The 25,122-nt window shown below is 46.6% G+C and overlaps 1 protein-coding gene across 6 annotated transcripts in view; it reads left to right on the top strand.

Moving 5' to 3' along the window:
• F8 (coagulation factor VIII) overlaps positions 1-25,122 on the top strand; it is a 216,063-nt gene that overhangs the window by 20,651 nt on the left and 170,290 nt on the right. For all 6 annotated transcript variants that reach the window (XR_012725311.1, XR_012725310.1, XM_075324077.1 and 3 more), the window contains exons 3-9: positions 4,137-4,259; positions 9,707-9,919; positions 10,524-10,595; positions 12,892-12,969; positions 14,111-14,332; positions 17,897-18,149; positions 19,660-19,789. Coding sequence is in view for 4 of the 6 variants with exons in the window: in XM_075324077.1 (XP_075180192.1) it covers positions 4,137-4,259; positions 9,707-9,919; positions 10,524-10,595; positions 12,892-12,969; positions 14,111-14,332; positions 17,897-18,149; positions 19,660-19,789 (1,091 nt within the window). In the remaining 2 variants the exon portion in view is untranslated. The remainder of the gene's footprint in view (positions 1-4,136; positions 4,260-9,706; positions 9,920-10,523; positions 10,596-12,891; positions 12,970-14,110; positions 14,333-17,896; positions 18,150-19,659; positions 19,790-25,122) is intronic.

Genomic DNA, 25,122 nt, shown 5'->3' with positions numbered 1-25,122 from the left:
TGAAAGTAGCCTAAAATACAACTTGCCTAATAATTCTGCACAGAGTATATATACTGTACCTGTATATAATAGTAAAATTAAAGGCAAAGATTTTTTTTTCTTCCTCTAAAATTAAGTGTGGACATGAGGTGTGGTGAATGGTGTGGCTAAATGCACTGCATAGTTTGACCCTCTCTTTTCTGTAAAAATTGGCGGGTATGTATTATAGCATCTAGTCTGTGGCTGCGTTCTCCTTTGAAGATGTTACTATAGAGTCTGTGTGTGAATTTCTAGGCTGTGCTCATTAATGAATGTCAAAATAGTGATTGCCTTCATTCATTGTCTGTGTTGCGCTGTGATGATAAAATATAGTCTATTGTGACATCATGTTACATGAGTAGACTCTGTCATTTTCAATACCCTGTTTTCTGTTGTAATAATATCACACTTTTACTTCTCCTAATCCCCAGACTGTGCTTTATTGTGTTTGATGTCGGCAATGTTTTTCACTATTTCTAAGCTGTGCTCAATATTGAAGACCAACATCAATAGTGTTTATCATGAATTTTAAGCATTGTTCTAATATCATCACAATAGACTATGTCTTCATTTATATTGGATGTTGTGTCCTATCAGGATGGTGGCACAATGGTGTGTCCTCATCGCTACGCTGCAGGGTGACGACCTAGGCCCCAGTACGGAAATGGGCCCCAACACAGCAATGGGCCCCAACATAGGAATGGGCTCAAACACAGCAATGGGTCTTAACACAGTAATGGGCCCCAACACAGCAATGGACCCCCAAAAAAGCAGTTAGCCCAAACACAGCAATAGGCCCCAACACAGCAATGAGTCCCTACATAGCAATGGGTCCCAACACAGCAATGGACCCAAACACAGCAATGGGTGAAAAAACAGCAATGGGCCCCAAAATAGCAATGGTCCCAACACAGCAATGGGCCCCAACACAGCAATGGGCCCAAACACACTAATGAGCCCAAACACAGCAATGGGCCCAAACACAGCAATGGGTCCCAACACAGGAATGGGCCCAACCATAGCAATGGGCCTAATACCGCAATGGGCCCAAACACAGCAATGGGCCCCAACACAGCAATGTGCTCCAACACTGCAATGGGCCCCAACACTGCAATGGGAACCAAGACTGCAATGGGAACCAAAAAAGCAATGGGTCCAAAAAAGCAATGGGCCCCAACACAGCAATGGGCCCCAACACTGAAATGGGCCCCAATACAGCAATGAGTCCTAACAGAGCCATAGGCCCCAGAGAGATCACAAAAAAAGCAGTTTATTCTACTCACTTATACAGCACCATTAATTCCACAGAGCATTACAAACATTAATGCTTTCACTAATGTAGATTCAGTAAAGACAACAAACATACAGGTTGTGAGATCCTAAAACAAAACAGTTGCTGGGTCGTTCGCGACAAATCCAGAACAAAGAGTCACCTCTCTCCACTGAATGTTGGGAGCCGGCACTCCAGTGAATCTCTGAATTCCTCTCACTGGCAATAAAATGATTCTGTTCGGATGTCGAAAGCGCACATCAAAGTAGATAATCATGGCACTTCTGTAGGGGGTGCACAAGTAGGTTCCTGACCCGTTGTAGATGAGAATATGACTTGGCACTCAGATATGGCGATAAAGTGGTTGATTTATTAAAGAACTGAAGGACCAGCACAGACATTTTGTTCATAACAGACCTTCATCAGTGTGTCCTTACTATGGTTCTCAGGATCTCCTTGAGCTGTGGGTAGCGCTATCTGAAATCGCGGTATCCACCGATGTGATAAGCTGGCACCAGCTTATCAGATCGGTGGAACAGTTTAGAGAAAACCAAGAAAATTCACTCACCCGTCTCTAGATGCACCTAGTCCATAAGGGTGCGGATTGCAAGGAGCTGCCCAGGACTGGGCTTCAATTAAGCAGATGAAGAGAAAAAGATCCTCCAGCATTCAAGCCCATAAAACATACGTTTATTGAAAATTGTAGTATGACATACAAATAAGCCACAGAACGTTATATCTGCTATGCTCAAACCAACAAGTTTCTACTTACAAAGTCTTAGTCATGATATAAACCCAATATCATGACTAAGGGGTACTTTGCACGCTGCAACATCACTACTGCAATATCATCGGGGTCAAATCGAAAGTGATGCACATCCGGCGCCGGTAACGACGTCGCAACGTGTAAAGCCTAAATGCGCCGATAAACTATCGCAAAAGCGTCGAAAATCGGTGATCTGTGTAGCATCGGTCATTTTCATAATGTCGCATCAATAGGAGATACGATGTTGTTCCTCGTTCCTGCGGCAGGACACATCGCTGTGTGTAAAGCCGCAGGAGCGAGGAACATCTCCTTACCTGCCTCCACCGGCTATGCAGAAGGAAGGAGGTGGGCGGGATGTTTATGTCCCGCTCATCTCCGCCCCACCGCTTCTATTGGCCGCCTGCTGTGTGATGTCGCTGTGACGCCGCACGACCCGCCTCCTTCTTAAGGTCGCCGGCCAGAGCGACATCGCAGGGCAGGTATGTGCGTGTGAAACTGCCATAGCGATAATGTTTGCTACGGCAGCTATCACAAGATATCGCATGTGCGACGGGGGCAGGTACTATCGCTCTCGGCATCGCTATCATTGGCTAGCGATGTCGCAGCGTGCAAAGTGCCCCTAAAGGCCCTGTCACACACAGAGATAAATCTTTGGCAGATCTGTGGTTGCAGTAAAATCATGGACATATTGTTCCATTTGTACACAGCCACAAACCTGACACTGATTGTCCACAATTTCACTGCAACCACAGATCTTTCGCAGATTTATCTCTATGTGTGACAGGGCCTTAAGACTTTGTAAGTCGAAACTCGTTGGTTTCAGCACAGCAGATTTAACGTTCAATGGCTTATTTGTATGTCTTACTACATTTTTCCAACATATTTTTAATGGACTTGGATTCTGGAGGATCTTTTACTCTTCATTAACATTTTGAAGAAAATCCTTTTCTTTGCCCCATGACTGCAGCCCAGTGCACAATATAGCGTCATGGTTGGGTGAGTTTCATGTGGAAGAACTTGGCTGAGCCCTGCCCTCCAAACCATTGAATACTTTTGGGATGAACTAGAATGGAGATTGTGAGCCTGGTCCTCTAGTTCTACATCATTGTTTGACCTCACAAAAGCCTTTCTGGAAAAATAGGGAAACATTCTAACAAACTCCTCCAAAATGTTGTAGAAAGTCTTCCCAGAAGTTCGGAAGTTAATTTAGCTGCAAAGGAGGAACCAAATTTATATTAATGTATATGGATTTAGAATGGGAGTTCATGAAAGTTGTAAAGTGTCATGTGGTATTCAAGTACAGACTCATTAGATGTCACGGCGGCATCAGCCTCTGTTCACACTGAAGAGCCTGTTAGGCAACCTGATGTCTCCTAGTTGTTCAGCCAGAGCAGGGTGTTGGCTGTTTCACATGCTCTGTTCCTCAGTCCTGCAGGAGTTAATTCCTGCTGGGGGAACTCTGCTAGGAGATCAGGTTGCTAATTACCAATGATCACCAGCCATCTCTTTCCTATATAAGAGTCTGGACCTTCCTACTCAGCGCCGATTTTAGCTTCAGTTTAGCTCCAGCGATTCCGGTCTTTGTTGTAATCCAGTTCATGGTGATCTGTTGTTACTATTTTGCATGGTGTCGAAGTTAATTTGTTGTGCGTTTACTTTTTTTCTTTATTCCCATGTACACATATAGCCTCTCCTATGTGTTTGAGTTCAGTGTGTACACGTTTTCATTCTCCCTTGTCCGTGTCGTTTTTGTGAGGTCTTGTTACTGTGTTTCCAGCCCACACCAAGGGTGGGGTAGAGGGGGACTAAGATCAGGACTCGGACAGGAGTCAGGGTCACACTGGGGGCTCAGACCTGGCTACCATCAAGCCTACCTCTGAGAAAAGGGACCGCACACGGTCTCAAGTCTGAAGGCCAGCCTAGGAGACCCTGTTCTGTCATTTCATACCCCATGACATAAAGTTCCAATGTGGTAATGTGGTATTGATATCTGTTCATGTGAATACATTTTCTGTTATGAGAATAGATGAAAACTTTCTGGTAATAACTAAATTATTAATTATTTTTTCTTTATATTTTCAGGACTATTGGGTCCCACCATTCGAGTTGAAACATTTGATAATGTTGTTATTCACTTTAAGAATCTTGCAAGTATTCCGTACAGTCTACATGGCATTGGGGTATCATATGGGAAAAGGTCAGAAGGTGAGAACGCCATCTTGTAGTATCCTACTTACACATTCTTTTCTTTTTCTATATAATATAGGTAAAAAAAAACTAATGAAGATAAAATTATTACACAATATAGTATAATCCACCATAAAATCTTTTGTCTTTTGCTCATATTTTTAATGATGTAGCATATGTATCATTGTTTCTTGCTCATGCTTTTTCTCATATTTACTTGGTTATGAAAGGTGCACTTTCTGAGAATAGCATCTACTTATGGACATCAACTGTTTCCGATGATGGCGCATGGATGCCAATCCCAGCCTGAGCACCAGGGAGTGAACCTGCAGATGGTTCAGGGCTGCTCTGTCATGGGTGTGTCACAGGTGACAGACAGTTATGTACAGTTAGGTCCAGAAATATTTGGACAGTGACACAATTTTCGCGAGTTGGGCTCTGCATGCCACCACATTGGATTTGAAATGAAATCTCTACAACAGAATTCAAGTGCAGATTGTAACGTTTAATTTGAAGGTTTGAACAAAAATATCTGATAGAAATTGTAGGAATTGTACACATTTCTTTACAAACACTCCACATTTTAGGAGGTCAAAAGTAATTGGACAAATAAACCAAACCCAAACAAAATATTTTTATTTTCAATATTTTGTTGCGAATCCTTTGGGGGCAATCACTGCCTTAAGTCTGGAACCCATGGACATCACCAAACGCTGGGTTTCCTTTTTCTTAATGCTTTGCCAGGCCTTTACAGCCGCAGCCTTCAGGTCTTGCTTGTTTGTGGGTCTTTCCGTCTTAAGTCTGGATTTGAGCAAGTGAAATGCATGCTCAATTGGGTTAAGATCTGGTGATTGACTTGGCCATTGCAGAATGTTCCACTTTTTTGCACTCATGAACTCCTGGGTAGCTTTGGCTGTATGCTTGGGGTCATTGTCCATCTGTACTATGAAGCGCCGTCCGATCAACTTTGCGGCATTTGGCTGAATCTGGGCTGAAAGTATATCCCGGTACACTTCAGAATTCATCCGGCTACTCTTGTCTGCTGTTATGTCATCAATAAACACAAGTGACCCAGTGCCATTGAAAGCCATGCATGCCCATGCCATCACGTTGCCTCCACCATGTTTTACAGAGGATGTGGTGTGCCTTGGATCATGTGCCGTTCCCTTTCTTCTCCAAACTTTTTTCTTCCCATCATTCTGGTACAGGTTGATCTTTGTCTCATCTGTCCATAGAATACTTTTCCAGAACTGAGCTGGCTTCATGAGGTGTTTTTCAGCAAATTTAACTCTGGCCTGTCTATTTTTGGAATTGATGAATGGTTTGCATCTAGATGTGAACCCTTTGTATTTACTTTCATGGAGTCTTCTCTTTACTGTTGACTTAGAGACAGATACACCTACTTCACTGAGAGTGTTCTGGACTTCAGTTGATGTTGTGAACGGGTTCTTCTTCACCAAAGAAAGTATGCGGCGATCATCCACCACTGTTGTCATCCGTGGACGCCCAGGCCTTTTTGAGTTCCCAAGCTCACCAGTCAATTCCTTTTTTCTCAGAATGTACCCGACTGTTGATTTTGCTACTCCAAGCATGTCTGCTATCTCTCTGATGGATTTTTTCTTTTTTTCAGCCTCAGGATGTTCTGCTTCACCTCAATTGAGAGTTGCTTAGACCGCATGTTGTCTGGTCACAGCAACAGCTTCCAAATGCAAAACCACACAACTGTAATCAACCCCAGACCTTTTAACTACTTCATTGATTACAGGTTAACGAGGGAGACGCCTTCAGAGTTAATTGCAGCCCTTAGAGTCCCTTGTCCAATTACTTTTGGTCCCTTGAAAAAGAGGAGGCTATGCATTACAGAGCTATGATTCCTAAACCCTTTCTCCGATTTGGATGTGAAAACTCTCATATTGCAGCTGGGAGTGTGCACTTTCAGCCCATATTATATATATAATTGTATTTCTGAACATGTTTTTGTAAACAGCTAAAATAACAAAACTTGTGTCACTGTCCAAATGTTTCTGGACCTAACTGTAGTTTCTGGCAAAAGAAGGTCAAAGCGTTTGGCTGCGTAAAATACTCCCTGACTTTTTGTTATTCCTGCTGTTAGTATTCATTGTACTAGGTAGTTTTCTGGCTGGATTTTCATCTATTCCCTTTTAGGACCCAGGGGAGCTAAACTTCCATCCAGCTGCTGATTATCAGTATTCTCCTTGTTGCTTAAATACTCCCATCTTCCCTGGACTGGTGCTGGTGATATTATTCAGTTCATTCAAGCTCTGGTTGCAAGCAGGTGGCTTGTACTCATCTGGCTTCAGTGACCGGGAAGTCCCATGACCACCCCCCTGCTTACCCTGAGCCAACCCACCCTATGTGAAGGCTCCTAAGCTGTATGTAGTGTGTGTTTGTGGAACACCGGTGATTAACCCCCTCCTTACCAGAGATAGATACCGCACCGTAATTGAGGTGTAGTACCCTGTGGCGACCAGAGCCTCAGGGGTGCCACACCCTCATGCCGAAGCCACCCAGAACAACCTCAGTGAACCCTAATTTCAGGAATCAACCATTAACAGTCTGCAGTGTCAAAATATCTTCTTGACCAAACTCTCTGCCTGAATCATTCTGCTCTTCTATACCTGAAGGGACTGACCCAGAAGTGATCCCAGCATCCACAACCAGGATCCAAAGTTCTCCCGTCTTAGTCCATCTCTGATCTTGAAGACAAGATGGACTCTACAATTACAGCCCTAGTTACCCACGAAAAGGAGATGAAGTTGCTTCACGAAGAAATCTTCTCCCTCAACAACAAGCTGGAAGACTTCGAGAACTGTGTTTGCAGGAGCAAAGGCCTGCCTGAGACAATCACAGACCTCCAATCCACTGCAACAGACCTATTCCAGGAACTCCTACCTGGGATCCCCATTGAACGAGTAGAGAAGGACCAAATCCATATAACACTAAGTAAATTCAAACCTAATGGCCCACCTTGTGACATTATCCTTAACGTCAGTTCTACAAAATGAAAGAACAACTACTGTTAGTGGCCTGGAATTCCTCATCTCTGAAGTCTCAAGGTCAATCTTATGAACATTTTTGCCAGATTTTGCTCCACAACCAAAGCTAAGAGATGCACCATGAAGCCATACCTGGAATTCCTTCACTTTAAAAAGATTAAATATCATTGGGGACTCCCATTTGAACTGATCTTCACCCACCTGGATGTGGACCACACAGCCCTGTCCCCGAAGGGCGCAAATTGGCAAGTGAATTGGCAAGTGAATGGGCTCCTCACACATACAGGTCTGCGTTGCTGTCAGGACCCCAGCGTTCCACAGCGGTCGCCCCCACTGCTGGCTGGAAGTAGTATCACTTGAGTAGAGTTAGTGAGAGTAGAGTGATACTACGACCTAGTGTGTGTGTGTGTGTGTGTGTGTGTGTGTGTGTGATACTGCGATGGGATATGTGTGTGTGTATGTGTGAGTGCGGAGTGTTCAGCGTCTTAAGTCTGTTTCCTGCTTCACACAAGCAGCTTCACACACGTAGGCTGAGAGAACATTCCTGAAGTGGGGGCATGTGCAGGAGGAAGTTACACAAGGGACAGTTTACTTTCATGTTAGTTCAGAACGCCTTGGGGGAGCAGAGAGAGAGCATGCCGTGATCAGCTCTCTGAAAGTTCTCTCCCTCAGGGAGGCAGAGTAGAGGAACCACCAAGTCCAGACCGGTTCATACACCCTTTCCTTACCTGGGACCGGGCAAGTGGATGGCTGAGGACCCCTAAGCTGAGAGAGCTTACAGCGCCAGTTAGGAGGCTGCAGGTCCATTAGCTGGCAGAGACCTGGGAGACCTGGAATGGGAGAGGTGGCTAGCCAGGATGAAGTACAGAGCCCTGCAGCTTCGGGTGGCAGAGTAATGGGTTCCAAGAGCTCCAGAGACAAGGAGGTGAGCACCACCCGAGAGCACAAGGGGAGAAAGCCCACAGGCTGCTCTACAGGACTTAACCTCTGCCCTGCCAGGGAACGAACAGAGTCATTGGTGAATATGAAAGAACTTTGAGTAAACAAAATCTGAAACCCGCAACTCAGTGACTCTGACTCTGTTTGTCATCGCCTTGTGATCCGGCGATTCCCAGTTCCCCGTTCTCCCTCCCCGTTCCCTTCCGCCTGTGGGGAGCGATATCATCTCGGCTGACACCCCAACATCTTCCCCGGCGAGTTACCCTGCAGCGGTGTCCTTATCCCTGGCCGCGCACCACAGGTGGCGTAGTCGACATCCTCCGTTCCACTCCTGGAGGAGGAAAGGTTGGAGGAAGGGTCCGCAGCGAAGGAGGCCGGAACCCCAGTCACCACTGTAACTGGTGACGTCCTCTCCAGGAACAATCCTTGCTAGCCTCCCTTTTACTGTGCACCACGGGGCCACGAAACCGGGTCAGGCCACGACTTCTACAAACCACTGGCCTTGCGACGGGTATACAGGGTACGGGGATAAGCTCCTATCTTGTGCTCCGTGGGATGTCACATATGATTTTTTTTGGGGCTGCCTTCTCTCTTTTAGGGCTGCCTTCTCTCTTTTGGGGGTGTCTACTTTCTTTAATGAAGTTTCCTTCTGTATTCTTTACATTTTTTTACCTGCCTGGACACTTCCTTATTGAACTGCAACTAGATCTTACTTGTATTTTTGGATAGGGCTAAGATTTTAAGCATACTCCAAAAAGCCAGAAAATTTCTGCAAGGGCTTATTTTCGGGATAGGTCTTATTTCCAAGGAAGCATGGTAACATGTTAAAATCCTTAATAAAAAATTATTGTAAAAGAAGTTATGTGCAAAATTATTGACGACCATTATCCGATAATACCTATTTATGAAGATGGGAATAACCCTTTAATTCATATCCCTTATCAGGTAGCTAGGTAAGTTATGCAAAGAGCATGTATTACATTCACTCACATTACTATAGATGCCAATATTTCCAAATTTGCTTGCCCTTATGTTACTAATGCAGAGTGGGGTATGAATGACCATATCTGCCACTCTGCCCATAACGTGTCACTAACTAATGTGTTACTGGCACACACTGACGGCATCTTCATTGTTTTCACACCCCGTGTAATTTTTCAGCCAGCCATACATACAATCAGTGTCAGACTGGGGTGGCAGGGTCCCCCAGTAACATTGACTCTGGGGAGCCCACTGATCAACTACATTCACAATTTACCTATGCTTGTATATAATTATATTCCTGGTAGTTTGTAAAATAAATGATGAGATGCTTGCTTTGTCTGTACATAGTGAAACAAGTGCATTGTGCCAACTACTGATCATGTTTGGAGGCTAAGTGACATATTACTGCAAAGGGGGCCCACCGGAGGATTCCCCGGTTCTCCTGTGGGCCAGTCCACACCTGCATACAATACAGACCTCTACAACAGAGGTGTAACATTTCCTATCCTATTTCCCTCTCTATAGGTGCTGGATACAGAGATGGAACAGACAAACTTGAGAAGGCAGATGATGCCGTTCCACCTGGACAATTATATACTTACATTTGGAAAATTCCAGAAAACTATGGACCAGCAGAATCTGACCCCCTCTGTATAACCTCTGCTTATTACTCTCACAGTAATTCCTCCTATGATATCAATTCTGGATTAATAGGAGCAATCCTTATCTGTAAACCCGGTAAGATGGATAATTGTCCTAAAGAGTTCATCAGTTGGTTCTGACCCTCTGGGTAAAGATGATGTCTCATGCATTTTCAGTCATGGAGTCGAAAAAAGACTTAGGTCCATCAAGTTCAAGCTTTCTCCACCATTATACATTCTTTGCAATAAGTTATCTGTAACTCACAATTTCATTTTTTTGCTGAGGAAATCATCCAGCCCTTTTATAGAACCTGTTATAGTGTCTGCTGTTACTACGGGTGGAAGAAAAGGCGATTCTGGCAGCTGAACAGGAAAGGCAGTTAGAGAAGTCAGACTGTCGAATGCCCAACTGCAAGAGGTAGTAATTAGAGATGGGCGAATAGTGAAATAAACGGGTTCGGATTATGCTATCCGAATACTGAGTACTTTTCCATTGCAAGTCAATGGGGAACCCAAGCATTTTCTGGGAGATCTTCAAGAAATATACTCGCGTTCCCCATTTACCACATATTTTGTGACATTTGCTGTAATGATCTGGAAAAAGATTTTTTTTTTTATGCTAAAAGCCATTATGTTGCTCGATGAGTTGTTTTTCTCTTTTACTATTTTAAATTGTAATGCATATATTTACAAATTCATAGGATCCCTTACAGAAGATGGACAGCAATATGGCGTTCAGGAAAAAATAATTGCCCTAGCGGTGTTTGATGAAGGTACGAAATATTAATCTTTAAATGAGACCAAACAGTTCCTCTTGGTGAAGATATAACTAAACTGTTTTCTGCAGTGGCTTAACTAGAGTTTGATGAACTCCGATGCAAAATTTGGACTTGGGCCCCTTTTCCCCGCCCCCTCGGGGTACAGGATAATTACGCCAACACTTGGCTCTTTCTCTCAGCACCCAGCTTTCCCTTACTCCAATATCCCTCTATCCCTCACCACCCAGCTTTCCATGTTCTGATTACCATCTTTCCTTCAGCACCCAGCTTGCCCTTGATATCAGAGCTTGGGCAAGCTGGGTGCTGAGGGAAAGATGTATAGCAAAACATGGGAAAGTTGAGTGCTGAGAAAAATATGTATAGCAGAGCATGGAAAGCTGGGTGCTGAGTACAAGATGGATGTCAGAATAAAGGAAAGTTGGGTGCTAAGGGATATTAGAGAATGGGGGGGGCAGTGCCAGCATTGGCTCCGGGCCCCCCTGACTCACTGGCCCCATAGTGGTCGCATGGCCTGCCGCCATTGGAGGTACACCACTGGCTGAGGTGCTCGTCCCCCTGGGTCCGGTCGCAATTGTATGAGCTATAGCCGACATAGGAAGGAGTGAGGAGCGGATATTTATAACGGAAGAGAGTGGCTGCAGCCAAGGTTACCACTAGCTGTTAGATCACTGCAGGATAGAAATGAACATACTAACAAAGTAACATAGTTCATTTCTATAGCAGTATAGCATAGTGGTAACCTCGGCTGCGGCCACTCCCTTCTGTTTTAAATATCCGCTCCTCACTCCTCCCTATGTCGGCTATAGCTCATATAGCTTAACCCCTTCAGTACCGGATGAAATGAAACATGCTCCAACTCAGGGTAAATGACGAGCGGGTGTAAGGGGTGGACGGACCCCTGGTGGTGAAGAAAACGTTTCCCCCCCCTGAAGACGCCCCACGGTGTGGTGGCCAATGGTACTGATAGTATGCTATTTGTTGTTTTAGTAATTACCGGTTTCCCCACTAGGTGTCAGAGTGGAGCAGTGGTCCCTCTGGGAACAGTGACAGGAAAGGAAGGGGCAGGGCAGCCTAGGTGGGGAAGGGAGGGCTCTGAAGCAGAGTGAGAGTAGTAGTCTGAGGAGACAGAGGAAGAAGTCCGAGTCAACGGGGCAGAGTGTGGGAGTGAAACGTGGCAGATAGCCAGAGAGAGTGCCTAGACAAGAGAGCAGAAGTACATGGGTAATGCCCGTAGCAGCCAGAGTGCGTGTATAGACCAAGAAGTGAAAGTACACGGGTAATGCCCGTAGCAGCCAGAGTGCGAGTATAGACTAAGAAGTGGAAGTACACGGGTAACGCCCGCAGAAGGAAAAGAAGTAGTCCCCCGGCAAGAAGTGTAATCTGTAACTGAAGTGTCTGTCTGCTGGAAAGTGTAAAGAAGAATTGAAGCTACGTTCAATAAAGTGTCTCTTAGTTTACCAGCTGCCTGTCTGTGGCTCTTTACTGGGAGTGGCGAAGCGCCCTGCGACTAGAAAGAAAAAGGTAAAGACCGGGAGCCAAGATACCGGCATGTCTGCGCCCCTGCCATCCACACTCTGCCCCACAAACAACACCTCTGTCTTAATAGTGACGGCCGGGCCGGGGGTCAGCCTGTCGCACGAAGAGGCCACGACTATAACCCCCCAGGCGCCCCCTGCCCCCGTTACATGGGCACTAAAGCAGATCTGCGATCAACAATAAGCTGTAATCTTCTGATCCTAGATCCCCATAAGATCAGACCATGACACACTCGTGATAGTTAGGACCAAACCCTTGACTCCAAAGCCCAGAATGAGCAGGGATTTTGATGAATCACATACATGATATACTGAATCTTTCCCCACAAACCTGTGCATATATGAATATGTCACTTTCTCCTGCTTCTAGCACATTCTGCAGGGTCAAAACTATATGTTCAGTATGACATTAATCATGGTATGTAGAGTAAGGCCTCATACAGTTGTCAGTGACCTTTTTAGGAAAGCCAAAAAATGTCTGTTTCATCAGTATTTTTGGTCAGAGTTTCATCAAAGTTTAGTCAGTGTGTCAGTTTTTACGATCAGAGTTTGGTCAGCGTTTCATCAGATTTTCTCGGATGAAGAAAAAAACTGATGGAGGTTGCTCAACTTTTTCCTGTATAGCAGTCCGTTAAAACCGAGAGCACATGGATGGTATCCGAGTTGTCTGATTTTTTTCCACAGACTTACATTGGTGTAACTTCTGCTTTCAAGCTAAGAAAGAAATTAATTTTAAATATTATTTTTCCACACAGGTCACAGCCATTATGCACATGATGGAAACATTCAGCCATTGCATACAATTAATGGACACATAAATGGCTCCATTCCTGGTAAATAATGTACAGAATAATATAACATGATCATATAATAGTCTTTATTTCTTAAAGGGATGGTCTACTACACAGCAAAGTGGCCACACAAATCTGTAAAACTCATAGGGTAGGCTTTTCTCAAATAGCTTATATAGCACATTCTGCCTGTGAGGGGTGCTATTACGTCTGCTCATCCCTATCACGTGAACCCCGTGGCTCCGTGACCTTTGAGATCCGGTGATGTCACATCCACTTCCAGTTGACCTGACATCACCAAGCCTGGCTCCAGTCTCCCTGAGTACCTGGATTGTTGGCAGCGTTTCACCGCTTGTCATAGCATCGCTCCTGCTTGAGGCGCTCTGCAGCAAAGGAGTACACATGTCAAGATGCCGGGCTGTGATGAGAGGTGAAATGCCGCCCACAGCCCAGTCACTCAGAGAGACTGGGGCCGCCTCGGTGATGTCATGTCAACTGGAAGTCAACTGGAACCAGAGGGCAGAGCAGAGTGCAAATTACCGACAGAAGGGATGTTGTGCTGAAATAGAAAGTGATCCAAAGTTGAGTGAGACAAAAAAACAAAATAAAAAATACAAGAAAGGGTGTATATTGCTTAAGAATATGCCACCTACTTACTAACAACAAACAGAAGATAGGTGCAGAGTGGAGAACATAAACAGCAGAGAGAGGTATTCTAGCTGGTCTTCCAATGACTGGAAGAAACTAACAGCAATATGGCTGGACTTCAAAATGAAAATTTCACCAGCAGCAACAAAGTATTTAAAGCCATACCCGAAAAGTGATTGGGCAGGCAATTGAGTAAATGAATACCCTAAAAGAACTAAAGCAAGGATAACAGAAACTAAAAACACCAGAAGAAAAGGTGTATCTATTGTAGACCAGTGGACAGAGAGGCCAACCACGGAGCATAGACTCAAGGGGTCCAAATGCACGACAACAGAACAGCTAATATTGAGCTTTGAGAAACTTTTATGTGTCCGCACCTGAAAATTCTAGGAGTTTTTTTACATTATTTATGTTGCACTTGGGGTAAAAGATGTCAAAATATTTGTTCTAGAACTTTTTAATAGTTTTTTTTCTTGATTTTGAGTTCTACTATGGTGTCAACAACTTCTCAACGTTTTCTCTTTTTTTATTCTAGAGCAGAACATTTGTCTTAAGAAGCCAATACATTTTCACGTCATTGGATTTGGGACCAATTTTGAAGTTCACAGCATTTCTCTGGAGAGACATAGCTTTGTGATAAGAGATCATCGCGTCCCTGTACTTTCTGTTACTGCCTTTAGCTTTCTAACAGCCATAGTTCACCCAGGAGATAAAGGAGTCTACAAACTATCCTGCCAATCCTGGACACATCCAGAAGGTACTTACAGCATTTATGATATGTTCATTTTGTAAAGTATGGTTTAGATGTGTGGTCTGACTAACATTAATTTAATCCTAATTGTCTATTATTGTAATAATCTAATCATTTCTCTGATATATGTTAATGAAAAATTCGCAGCGGTTCCCTCTTTACTCTACCTGCTCTCTTTATCTATTTTTTCCAACTTCCTGTCTGATGATGCTTTGTTTAAGAATCCCCAGTACATGCTTGGATACTGAAGTGAAGCGTCATCAGTGACATCCATTTCAGGGGCTGGTCTGGACCCTGCTCTACTGAGCATGTGCTGGTTGTCAACTCTGACATATGCTCAGTACAAGTTTCCTTGTCACTGTATGATATTCTTCTCAGTGCACAGTGACAATTGTCCAAAAATGCCGGGACAGTCCGTAAAAATAGGGCATTTTTTGCCCTATCTGTAAAAAATGTAAGGCGTCTGTGATTTTTTGAAGCTGAAAAAACTTATAAGCATGATTCTGACTGAAATTATCATTTTACAATGAATATAGATAATGTGTTCATATTGGAATTATGGGCTGAAGACATGTATCACGTCTCGTAATGATTTATTATGGTGTTCCAATGTTACTGTGAAATATATTGTCTGTCCATGATTTTTTGTTAAACTGTCCAGAAAAAGAAAAAAAATCAAATTGGCAACCCTAGTAATAGGGTGCTCCCTCGCCGCCACTGATGAGAATTGACTTGCCGGAAAAGGAGCGCACTGTCAGTGTGTATTGTAAGGAGATAACAGTGAGAACAAAGACCAGCCTACGGAAGTGACATCAGTTTCGGGGGTGGAACTGGTCTCTGCTTTTCCTGCATGCCAAGTTATCTCCTTACATTGCACACTGACAGTGCGTTCTCTTTCCGGCTTGTTACTTCTCAGCAGAGCCAGCAGGGAAGCGCACTGTCACTATACATTTAGATTTACACTATACATGTCCACAAATATTTGGATAGTGACCAAATCTTCGTGATTTGGGCTATTTTTAAAATGAAACAACTGAGGTGTAATTGAAGTGCAGACTTTCAGGTTTAGTTAAAGGAGCTGAACAAAAATATCCCGTGAAACGTTTAGGAGCTGCAACCATTTACAAAGCCTCCTCATTCCAGGAGCTCAAAAATAATTGCACATATTTACTTTACCATGACTGCCTGAAGCCTGAAAGCCATGGACATCACCAAATGCTGGATCTCCTCCTGTGTGATGCTATGCCAGCCTTTACTGCAGCTGATTTCAGTTGTTCCTTGTTTGTGGGTTTTTCTACCTTACGTTTTCTCTTAAGCATGTGAAATTCAGCTTGATGGGGGTTGAGATCTGTGGATTTACTTGGCCATTTTAGAATATTCCACTACTTTCCCTTAAAAAACTCCTGGGTGGCTTTCGCAGTATGTTTTTGCTTATTTTCCATCTGTACTGTGAAGCACCATCCAATCAACCTTGCTGCATTTGGTTGAATCTGTGCAGAAAGTCTCATTTTGTACACTTTAGAATCCATCCAGCTGCTTCTGTCTTCAGTCACATCATCAAACACAAGTGACCCAGTTCTGTTGAAAACCATGCATGCCCATGCCATTGTAGAGTGGCTTGGGGCAGTAGTTGATGGCAAGGTATTGACTTCGGACACCCTGGCACGCTACATGAAAGAGCTGGTCCTTTATGTGTGTGTAGTGTGGGCTATTCGTCCGTTCAGGTCGCATGTTGCTACTGACATCAGCTGGCCAGGACCAAATCACGACTCATTTCCACCAGTTAATTTCAAACATAGGACTTTACTCAATGCTTTATCTTCATCAACAACTTTATACACCAGATAGCAGACATATATTTTCCAGCACTGTTCAAAGGTACAAGGCATATTCAGACAAATTCTTAGTTCTGGCTGGATTGTTTCTGATATTATTAGTCCTTTGAATTCCAGTACAACCCAGCCTAACGAACAGTCCAATTCGCAATGGTCCTCCTCCCTTCCAGCGGCTGCCCGTCCAGTCTCCTTGTAAAGGAGTGGGTCAGGGGTTCTGTCACTATGGTCAGAGTAGTGCCTTGTGCTCCCAGATGTTTCCGTATCCATGTCTCTTCTCCTCATAGAGGAATAGGTTAAGGGTTAGCCGGTAGTGCCAAAGAAGAGCCTTACACTCTTGGACGCTTGGGGAGACTCTGCAAGGGAAGCCAACTCTGCTGACGTCTCGGTCCATTCTGGCCTGTTACCTTTTAGGCTTGGGGCATAGACGCTAAAGTCCCATTCTCCAGACCCTTCTATCTGGGACTGTTCCATATGGAGGCAAGTCTCTAGCCTTATTATTCTCCAGTTTTCCGTGTCTCAGTCAGTATTTAAGGATCAATCTATCTTGACTTCAGTCTCCATTCTTATTTTCAGCCACAAGTCACCCATACCATGCGATCTTCATGATCTACAAACTATTTGCTTATATATATGGCACCTTAGATCTTCACTAACTTTTTCTAGAAGGAACCGTCTTTTACCCTATCAACTAACCCCTCCCATTGTGCGCTAGTCCCAACACTTTACAATCTCTTACCCTATTGTCTGGTAACTACTATGTTTCCTCAAGAAGGCCCTACCCTGAAAATAAGCCCTAGTTGTGGTTCCAGAATGAAGTTTCTATGCAGCTAAAAAAGTTTAAGAATACTGCAGGACACTTCATTAAAGCCTGCTTTACACACTACAATATACGCTCATCGTTCATTCCTCATGAATTGAACGTCAGGTTGTTCATCGTACCCGGGGTAGCACACATCGCAGTGTGTGACACCCCGGGAACGATGAACAGATCTTACCTGCGTCCTGCAGCTCCCGGCCAGCAATGCGGAAGGAAGGAGGTGGGCGGGATGTTTACGTCCCGCTCAGCTCCGCCCCTCCACTTCTATTGGCCGGCTGCCGCGTGACGTCAATGTGACGCCGAAAGTCTCTCCCTCTCCAGGAAGTGGACGTTCGCCGCCCACATCGAGGTCGTATGGATGGGTAAGTACGTGTGATGAGGGTTAATCGTTTGTGCGGCACATTCAACAAATTTGAACGTGCCGCACATACGATGGGGGCGGTTACGATCGCATACAATATCGTATGCAGAATCGTAACATGTAAAGCAGGCTTTAGAAAAGCACATACCCCCAAAAGAGAGAAGAAAAAAGACAGAAGACCCCGCAATCATACTCACCAGACCAGGATGCTTTGGAATGCGAGAACCTGCAATGGAACGCATCGAGGACCTGCAGTGGAACGCATCGAGGACCTGCAGTGGAACGCATCGAGGACCTGCAGTGGAACACCACACACATACCACACGACACACACACACACACACACACACGGTGATACTGTACTGTTCTGGCTTTTGTAGGAACGTTCTATTTAGTTATTGGTCAATTGGATCTTGTTAATTTTCCGGATTACTATAATACATCCCTCTCATTGTCAGTGTTTATATTGAGACACACTACCTGGACTTGGCTGCTCTGATGGCTTAATTTCTTATGTTTGTACAGCTAATTAAAATTACACTAATTGTGCTCAACAGGAAAGATTACATCTCTGATGAGAGTGGAAGATTGCACAACTGAGTCCGAAAAGCGAATGCGTACATTAGATAACAATGATGATGAGTATGAAGATGATTATTATGAGTCTACAGTATTCGACATAGATGAGGGCAATGATGTACCCCATCTTCATGTAAGATCTCATGGGAAACGTAAGCCAGTAACATGGACGCATTATATTGCAGCTGTAGAGATGGAATGGGACTATCAGCAAGAAAAAAGTGACAAAAGGTAAGAATTAGAGAAAATCTACAAACATTAACTAGGTTGGGAGATTGTCTCATCTTAGATATTGGTCATTGGTGGTGTATTGCTAGACTATGCCCCTTATGTCTTGGTAGGATCCAACCACTTTGATATTTCACTGTGTGCTAAGCAAAAGCACTGTGCTTCTTTGATTCTTGTGGACTCCACTTGGCTTATCCTTGGTGGCCACATAGGTGGCTCTTAAAAGCACCACTCTGGGCTTTTTTTTCAACACCGGAGTGGCACTTTAAATCTAAGCCCCCTGCCCCTTGTCATATACTCACTTTTCGGCAGCTTCACCTTTCACAGATGCCGCTTTGGTCCCACGGCGCCATCTTGTACCCTTAATGTCATGCTAGGTATGCTGAAGTACCAAGCGAACGGAGAAAGGGAAGGGAAACCCTCTGTCTAGAGAAGAGGAAGATGGTGACCACCTGACCAAACATATCACTGGTCCCTGGGGTCCCTCACCACCCTAGATAGTTTCCGCACCTATACGCTGAGCCAGATACCTGATTCTAGGTATCCCTAGTGCTGGGCCCTAAATAGGTAACGGATGGGATGAGTTCTTCGTCAACCCCACTAAACGCTAAAGAAGACACAAGGAGGACACATGGGGGAAAGTGCATGAACTACTTATCTACAGATGACTCAGGTAGAAGTTCAGCAAAGTTACAGCAACAATACCACAGAGGAGTACAACCCACCTGCTTGCAACCAGAGCTGAATGAACTGAATAATATCACCAGCACCAGTCCAGGGAAGATGGGAGTATTTAAACACAAGGGGATACTGATAATCAGCAGCTGGATGGAAGGAGAGGTCCCCTGGGTCCTAAAGGGGAATAGATAAAAATCCAGCAGGACAGCTACCTAGTACAATGAATACTAACAGGAGGAAAAACAGAAAGTCAGGGAGCATTTTGCGCAGCCAAACGCTGTGACCTTCTATTGCCAGAAACCACATGACTGTCTGTCTATAAGTTCTATAAATTCTATAAGTTTGAGTGCCGGATCTTACTTAATTGTCAGCCATGATACACCTGTGACACAACTTCTGACTAAACGGATTTCAGAAGTTATGCCACAATCTCCCAATGCATCTCTTTGAGAGCCAGAATGAGGCCAGAGTGAGGCTCTCATAGAGTTGTGCTGAGTGTGTTCTCTGGTCGCTCTATGAAACACTGGAGCTGCTGGCAGGTCACAAATTGCTGGAGACCACCCATAGTGGCAGCGATAATTCATGAAGAGGAAGTTTATAATACAGGGGGCAGGGGACTTGTATTTAAAATACTACTTCAGCAGTGCAAAAAAAAACCCCCAAACAATTGCTGGAGTGCTGCTGTAATGCAAGTAGAAAAACAAAAGAATTGAAAAAATCTGTATGTAAAAAATGCAAGCACCACACATGGCTTTGAGTTGTGTTCTAGGATTGATGTGTTTTAATTTCTGTATTTGATAAGTTTCATTTACATTTCTCCTTTCATCTTATTTAGGACACGATTTACTAAAGCAGTGTATAGAGAATTTACAGACTCGCGCTTCACCCATCCAAAAATATCAGAAATTCCTGGAACAGGGATCCTTGGACCTGTTCTAAGAGGAGAAGTTGGAGATGAAATCCGGGTACATAGTTCACCTTATTAATTATGTGTTGTGATGAATGAGCGTGCTCGCCTCTGCTCAGTACTCCATCGAGCTTCAGAGTTTAAAAATGCTTGAGTTTCCCATTCTACTCTGTGCTCATGTCACTAATTTCAGCTCCTCTGCCAGACCTAGAAGTAGAAGTAATTACTTACTGGTAATGGGATTTTTCAGAACCCATGACAGCACTAGAGAGAGAGGGGATCCAGACTTCCAAGACAAGAAACCTACAAAATAAAAGGGTAGAGCCTCTCCAATCCATCAGTTGGTTTACAGAACATGAGAGGACACCCTTAATAGTTATATTTGCCACCAAAGAACAACGCAACAAGATGGAAACAAAGGAACCACCCATTACCAGTGAAGAAGGAGAATATAAGAGTGTTTTTATGGGTTCTGGAAAATCCTAATACTGGGAAGTAATTCTGTCTTTTCCTATCACTCAGCACCCACAAAGAGATTTATAGAGACATTTTAAACTTAGGGCCACCCATCCCCAAGAAGAAGTATCTACGTCAACCACAAAAGTCAAGTCAACATTGGGTTGATTGAAGACTGCAGCTTTAGAAAAAGCTGTCTTGAGAGCCGCGAAGGCATCAACAGCCTCAGTAGACCAAGAGGAAACGTCAGTCCCCTTCTTGCTCACATCAGTAAGAGGTTTGACTATGACAGAGAATATCTTAATGAACTTATGGTAATAATAAGCAAAATCTAAGATTAGTAGGTTGTACCTGTGTCGCCCTGGGCAAGCCAGGGGACACAGGTCACACACCACCACACTCTATATCCCAGGTAGGAACATCTAAGCTAACCAAAAATCCTTGTTGCATTCCTCCAGAGACTGATGATTCACACCAGGGGGTGGGCCAGGCGGTTGGCTCCGCCCACCGAGGAGTTCACAGCTCTGGAGGCGGGAAGTACCAGGCAGTCTAGTCAGGGAGGAGGAAGTGGAAGGAGTGGAGGAGTAGCCCAGACAGGGCTAAAGTAAACAGCTAAGTGAAAGTGAAGGAAGAAAAGTAGTAAAGGAGGAAAGCAAGAGTGGTGACAGAACAGAAGGAGTGTGCAAAAGCCTGAGGTAGTCCAGCTGTGTGCAGGACAGGTCAGCAAGGTCAGCAACGGCGGTGACTGTCTGGAGGGGGACCGTTTGGAAGTTCCTGGAAGGACCCCATAGGCTGTGTGCCCGGCGGTCTGGAGCAGTGTTCCGAAGGACAGTCAGCACCAGGGCAGGGGCCTCTCGGACCCCGGCAAGGCTTGGAGTCGCCATAATTTGCCGAATCCGTCAGTGAAGGGGACGTAGATCCCCCAACAACCAAGTCCCGATTGAAGGCAACAGCCCAGCCAGTGTAAGAGAGACACCGCCACCGCCAAGGCACCAGTTTCTTAGGGCCAGCGCCTGCGGGCAAAGAGTAGAGCTCCCCCGGTCCAGCTTGAAGCCGGGGAGCGGGTTACCGGTGGGGACCCATCGCAACCAACAAGTACACAAAGGTGCTAGGAAGAGGGACATCACCGTCACCTACTGGGAGAGCAAGTGCAGCCGTCCGTGGGACCGTCTTACCAGCCGTTTGGTTTACCGTAAAAACTGTGTCAACGTCTCAGGCTGAGGGAGTACCACAGTGCCGCAAGGCACAGCGCTGCCCCCGCGTCCCTGCGCCCACCAGGCCCTGCACCTCCCAAGCCATCACCGGGCCCCGGGATCACCAACCCCTACCCACGGAGGGGCACACAACACCTGGCTGCTCCGCATCACCATCCCCGGGATCCCCATATAGAGCAGCGGTGGTGAAATCACCACAACCGTGGGTGGCGTCACGGACAATAAACAATCCCCACACCCAACAAACCAATCCCTTTCACTCACGGGCAAGGAGTGCCGCTCGAGAAACCCCCGGGATCCGGCCCACAGCTCGAGCCACCACTGAGCAGCAACCGCCGGACCCGAGCAGAAGGGGTGAGCGTAGTGTGCTGACACCCTCCTCCCCGCCCGCGACAACTTGGCGTCACGAACAGGATCTTACCGCTCTGCCGTCTGGTAGAGGTGCGCCTTGTTACCGCCGGAGGTATCCGGCAGAAAAATTTCAGAAGCCGCCATCTTTGGCGCGAAAAGTTCCCGCTCGAGCGTCTTCTCGAGTAGTAGAGGCGCGAAGGCCAAAACCCCGCCCCGAGAGAGGAGGGGCCGGAAAGAGCTAAGGGGGACGGAAACAAGATGTCTGCGCCCGACGGAGCCGCTGGAGGAGCGGTGTTCGCAGCCGCAGCGGCACCCGCGGATGGGAATGGGCCTGCCCAGGTCCCGGCCGCACCGGCGGGAGGTGCCACGGCCCCCGCGCTCGCTCAGGTCATGCCGTTCTCCTTGCCCTATGCGCCCGGAGCTGCCTGGCTACCGCAGTATGATGGGAAACCGGATGCCCTACAGGCCTTCCGGAAAAAGCTTAACCCGTTGCTAGAGCTGTACCCCCCGACTGATAAGCAACGTGCAGCGATAGTGCTAGGCCAGTTAACCGGTGCGGCGGAGCAGGAAGCGGAGACCTGGGCCGAGGGGAACCGGCTCTCTGTAGCCACCATCTTTGAGAAGCTACAGACTGCCTTCGAGACCCGGACTGAAGCTGAGCTGAGGATGCAGTTTTACCAGTGCCGGCAACGAGCTGGGGATAGCATTCGGGACTATGCTCTACGTCTGCAGACCGCCCTCCGCACGCTGAAGCGGGTGAACCCTATTAATGAGGCGGATAGCAACAAGATGTTAGTGGAGCAATATGCGCAGGGGATGAGGTCCCCTGAGGATCGTAAACAACTCCGGCTGTGGGCCCTGGAACACCCTGATGTGGACTTTGCTGTGTTAAAGGAGCGGGCCATTAAAGCACTACAGCCCCCAGCTGCCGAAGTTATGGAACCCGCCCTGTGGCCCGTCGAGACGGCTCCCGTTGTGGCGGCCTCAGCCAAACCAACCTCTCCAATACCTGCAGCCCCAAGCAGCACAGTGGAAGAACTGGCAGCCCAGGTCCGTCACATGGACGGAGACCTAGCCAAAATCCTTGCTGCACTACAACCTCTGACCAGATCTCAGCCTCCAGCACAGATACAGCTTGCTGACAGCCCCGAGGATGTTCCCTGGATGCAGCGGAGAAGTGCTAATAACCCGCGGAGCAGACCTCCAATCTGCTACAAGTGCCGTAAGCCTGGTCATTACTTCCGACAGTGCCCGTTAAACGAGCAACCCCTGGGGCCCCGGGCCAATCCTCAGGAGTAGAACATCGTGGCCCCCCGGACTGGCGAGACCGATATATCGGGGCCCGCCCCATCATCCCCGTGGCTGTGGATGGCATACCAGCGATGGCTCTCTTGGACACTGGATCACAGGTAACTACCATACCGTACACGTTGTACCAGCGGTATTGGGCCATAGACGAGCTGGCGCCCCCAGACAATAGTATAACATTGATTGCCGCTAATGGACTTCCATTGACCCAGGTGGGGTATAAACAAGTAGCTATGACAGTGGGGCAAGCTGAACTGCAACACCAGGGTATGATTGTGATCATGAATGAACCCAGTGATCATAACCCGAAAATAGTGCTGGGAACCAATGTGATGGAGCACTGCATGGCTGATGTGTTAACCCTATTACAACAGCTGGCCGCCACAGCGGCAGGGAGCCGGCAGAGGGCTGTGCAGCGTGAGATCCGAGCCCTGATGTACCGCCAGCATGTAAGCTCAACAGGAGGGGAGATTGGTGGAGTGAGAGTGATGGATGTTGCTCCATTGACTGTGCCCCCTAGGAGTGAGATGATGATCTGGTGTAGGGCAGCAGTAGGGCCTCAGGGGCGTGACTACCCTGCGATGATGGAGCCCATGCCTTCCGAGCACTGGCCCACTGTAATGGTCGCCCGAGGGGTGGTGGATGTGAAGAAAGGGAGGGTGCCTGTGAGAGTGCTGAACTGTGGAGAGGAAGAAGTCAGGCTTCCCCGGTATGCCACCATTGCCAAGCTGCTCACCCTGGACCCTCACACTATCCATGAAGCCAGTCCATCCACACTCCCACCTACCACCAGCACTTCCCCACCCCAGGGGGAGACAAAGGAGTGGCATCAACAGCTACATGTAGGCACTGATGATACCCCTACACATCACAGGGCAGGGGTATACAGGGTGGTGCAGGAGTACGAACAGGTTTTCAGTAAGCACCCCCTAGACTTTGGGCAGATCAAGGGGGTCCAACACCACATCCCCACCGGTGAACATCCCCCTATCAAAGAGAGGTATAGACCTATCCCCCCTGCACATTACCAGTGTGCCAAAGATATGTTGAGGAATATGAAGGAGGCAGGGGTTATTCGGGACAGCTGTAGTCCCTGGGCCGCTCTGTTGGTACTGGTCAAGAAGAAGGATGGTACCATGCGGATGTGTGTGGACTACCGGAAGATCAACCAGATAACCCATAAAGATGCCTATACATTACCTCGTATTGAAGAGTCTTTGGCTGCACTGAGAACTGCAAACTACTTCTCGACCCTTGACATCACCAGCGGATACTGGCAAGTGGCCGTGGCCCCAGAGGACCGGGAGAAGACCGCCTTCACCACCCCGATGGGGCTCTGCGAATTCAATAGCATGCCGTTTGGGCTGTGCAATGCCCCCGGAACCTTCCAACGGCTGATGGAGTGCTGTCTGGGACATTTAAACTTCGAGACCGTCCTGTTGTACTTGGATGATGTGATTGTTTATTCCCAGACGTATGAGGCCCATCTGGAGCACCTGGCCGAGGTGTTCGCGTCCCTTGCCAAGTACGGGATGAAATTGAAGCCCTCTAAATGCCACCTGCTGAAACCCAGGGTGCAGTATCTAGGGCATGTGGTGAGTGCGGATGGTGTCGCCCCCGACCCTGAGAAGATTACTGCCATCCAGAGCTGGCCGAGACCAACTACAGTGAGGGAAGTAAGGCAGTTTCTGGGTCTGGTGGGGTACTATCGGCGCTTTATAAAGGGGTACACGAAGATGGCTGCCCCCATGCAAGACCTCCTCGTGGGACAGACCAAAGGTGGTAGACCCATTGGAGCCCCACTGTCGTGGGAGAACAAGCATGAGGAGTCCTTTTGCCAGTTGAAGGCGGCCTTGACCGGAGAAGAGGTCCTGGCGTACCCTGATTATGGGCGCCCGTTCATCCTCCACACGGACGCCAGTAACGTGGGGCTAGGAGCGGTCCTATCCCAGGTCCAGGATGGAAAGGAGAAGGTGATTGCCTACGCTAGCCGAAAACTCCGGCCGACCGAAAGGAACCCTGAGAACTACAGCTCCTTCAAGCTCGAGCTATTGGCGTTGGT

This window comes from Anomaloglossus baeobatrachus, chromosome 9, assembly GCF_048569485.1.
Source record: "Anomaloglossus baeobatrachus isolate aAnoBae1 chromosome 9, aAnoBae1.hap1, whole genome shotgun sequence".
In the NCBI taxonomy this organism is placed as follows: domain Eukaryota; kingdom Metazoa; phylum Chordata; class Amphibia; order Anura; family Aromobatidae; genus Anomaloglossus; species Anomaloglossus baeobatrachus.
This window is presented reverse-complemented; position numbering and strand designations above follow the sequence as displayed.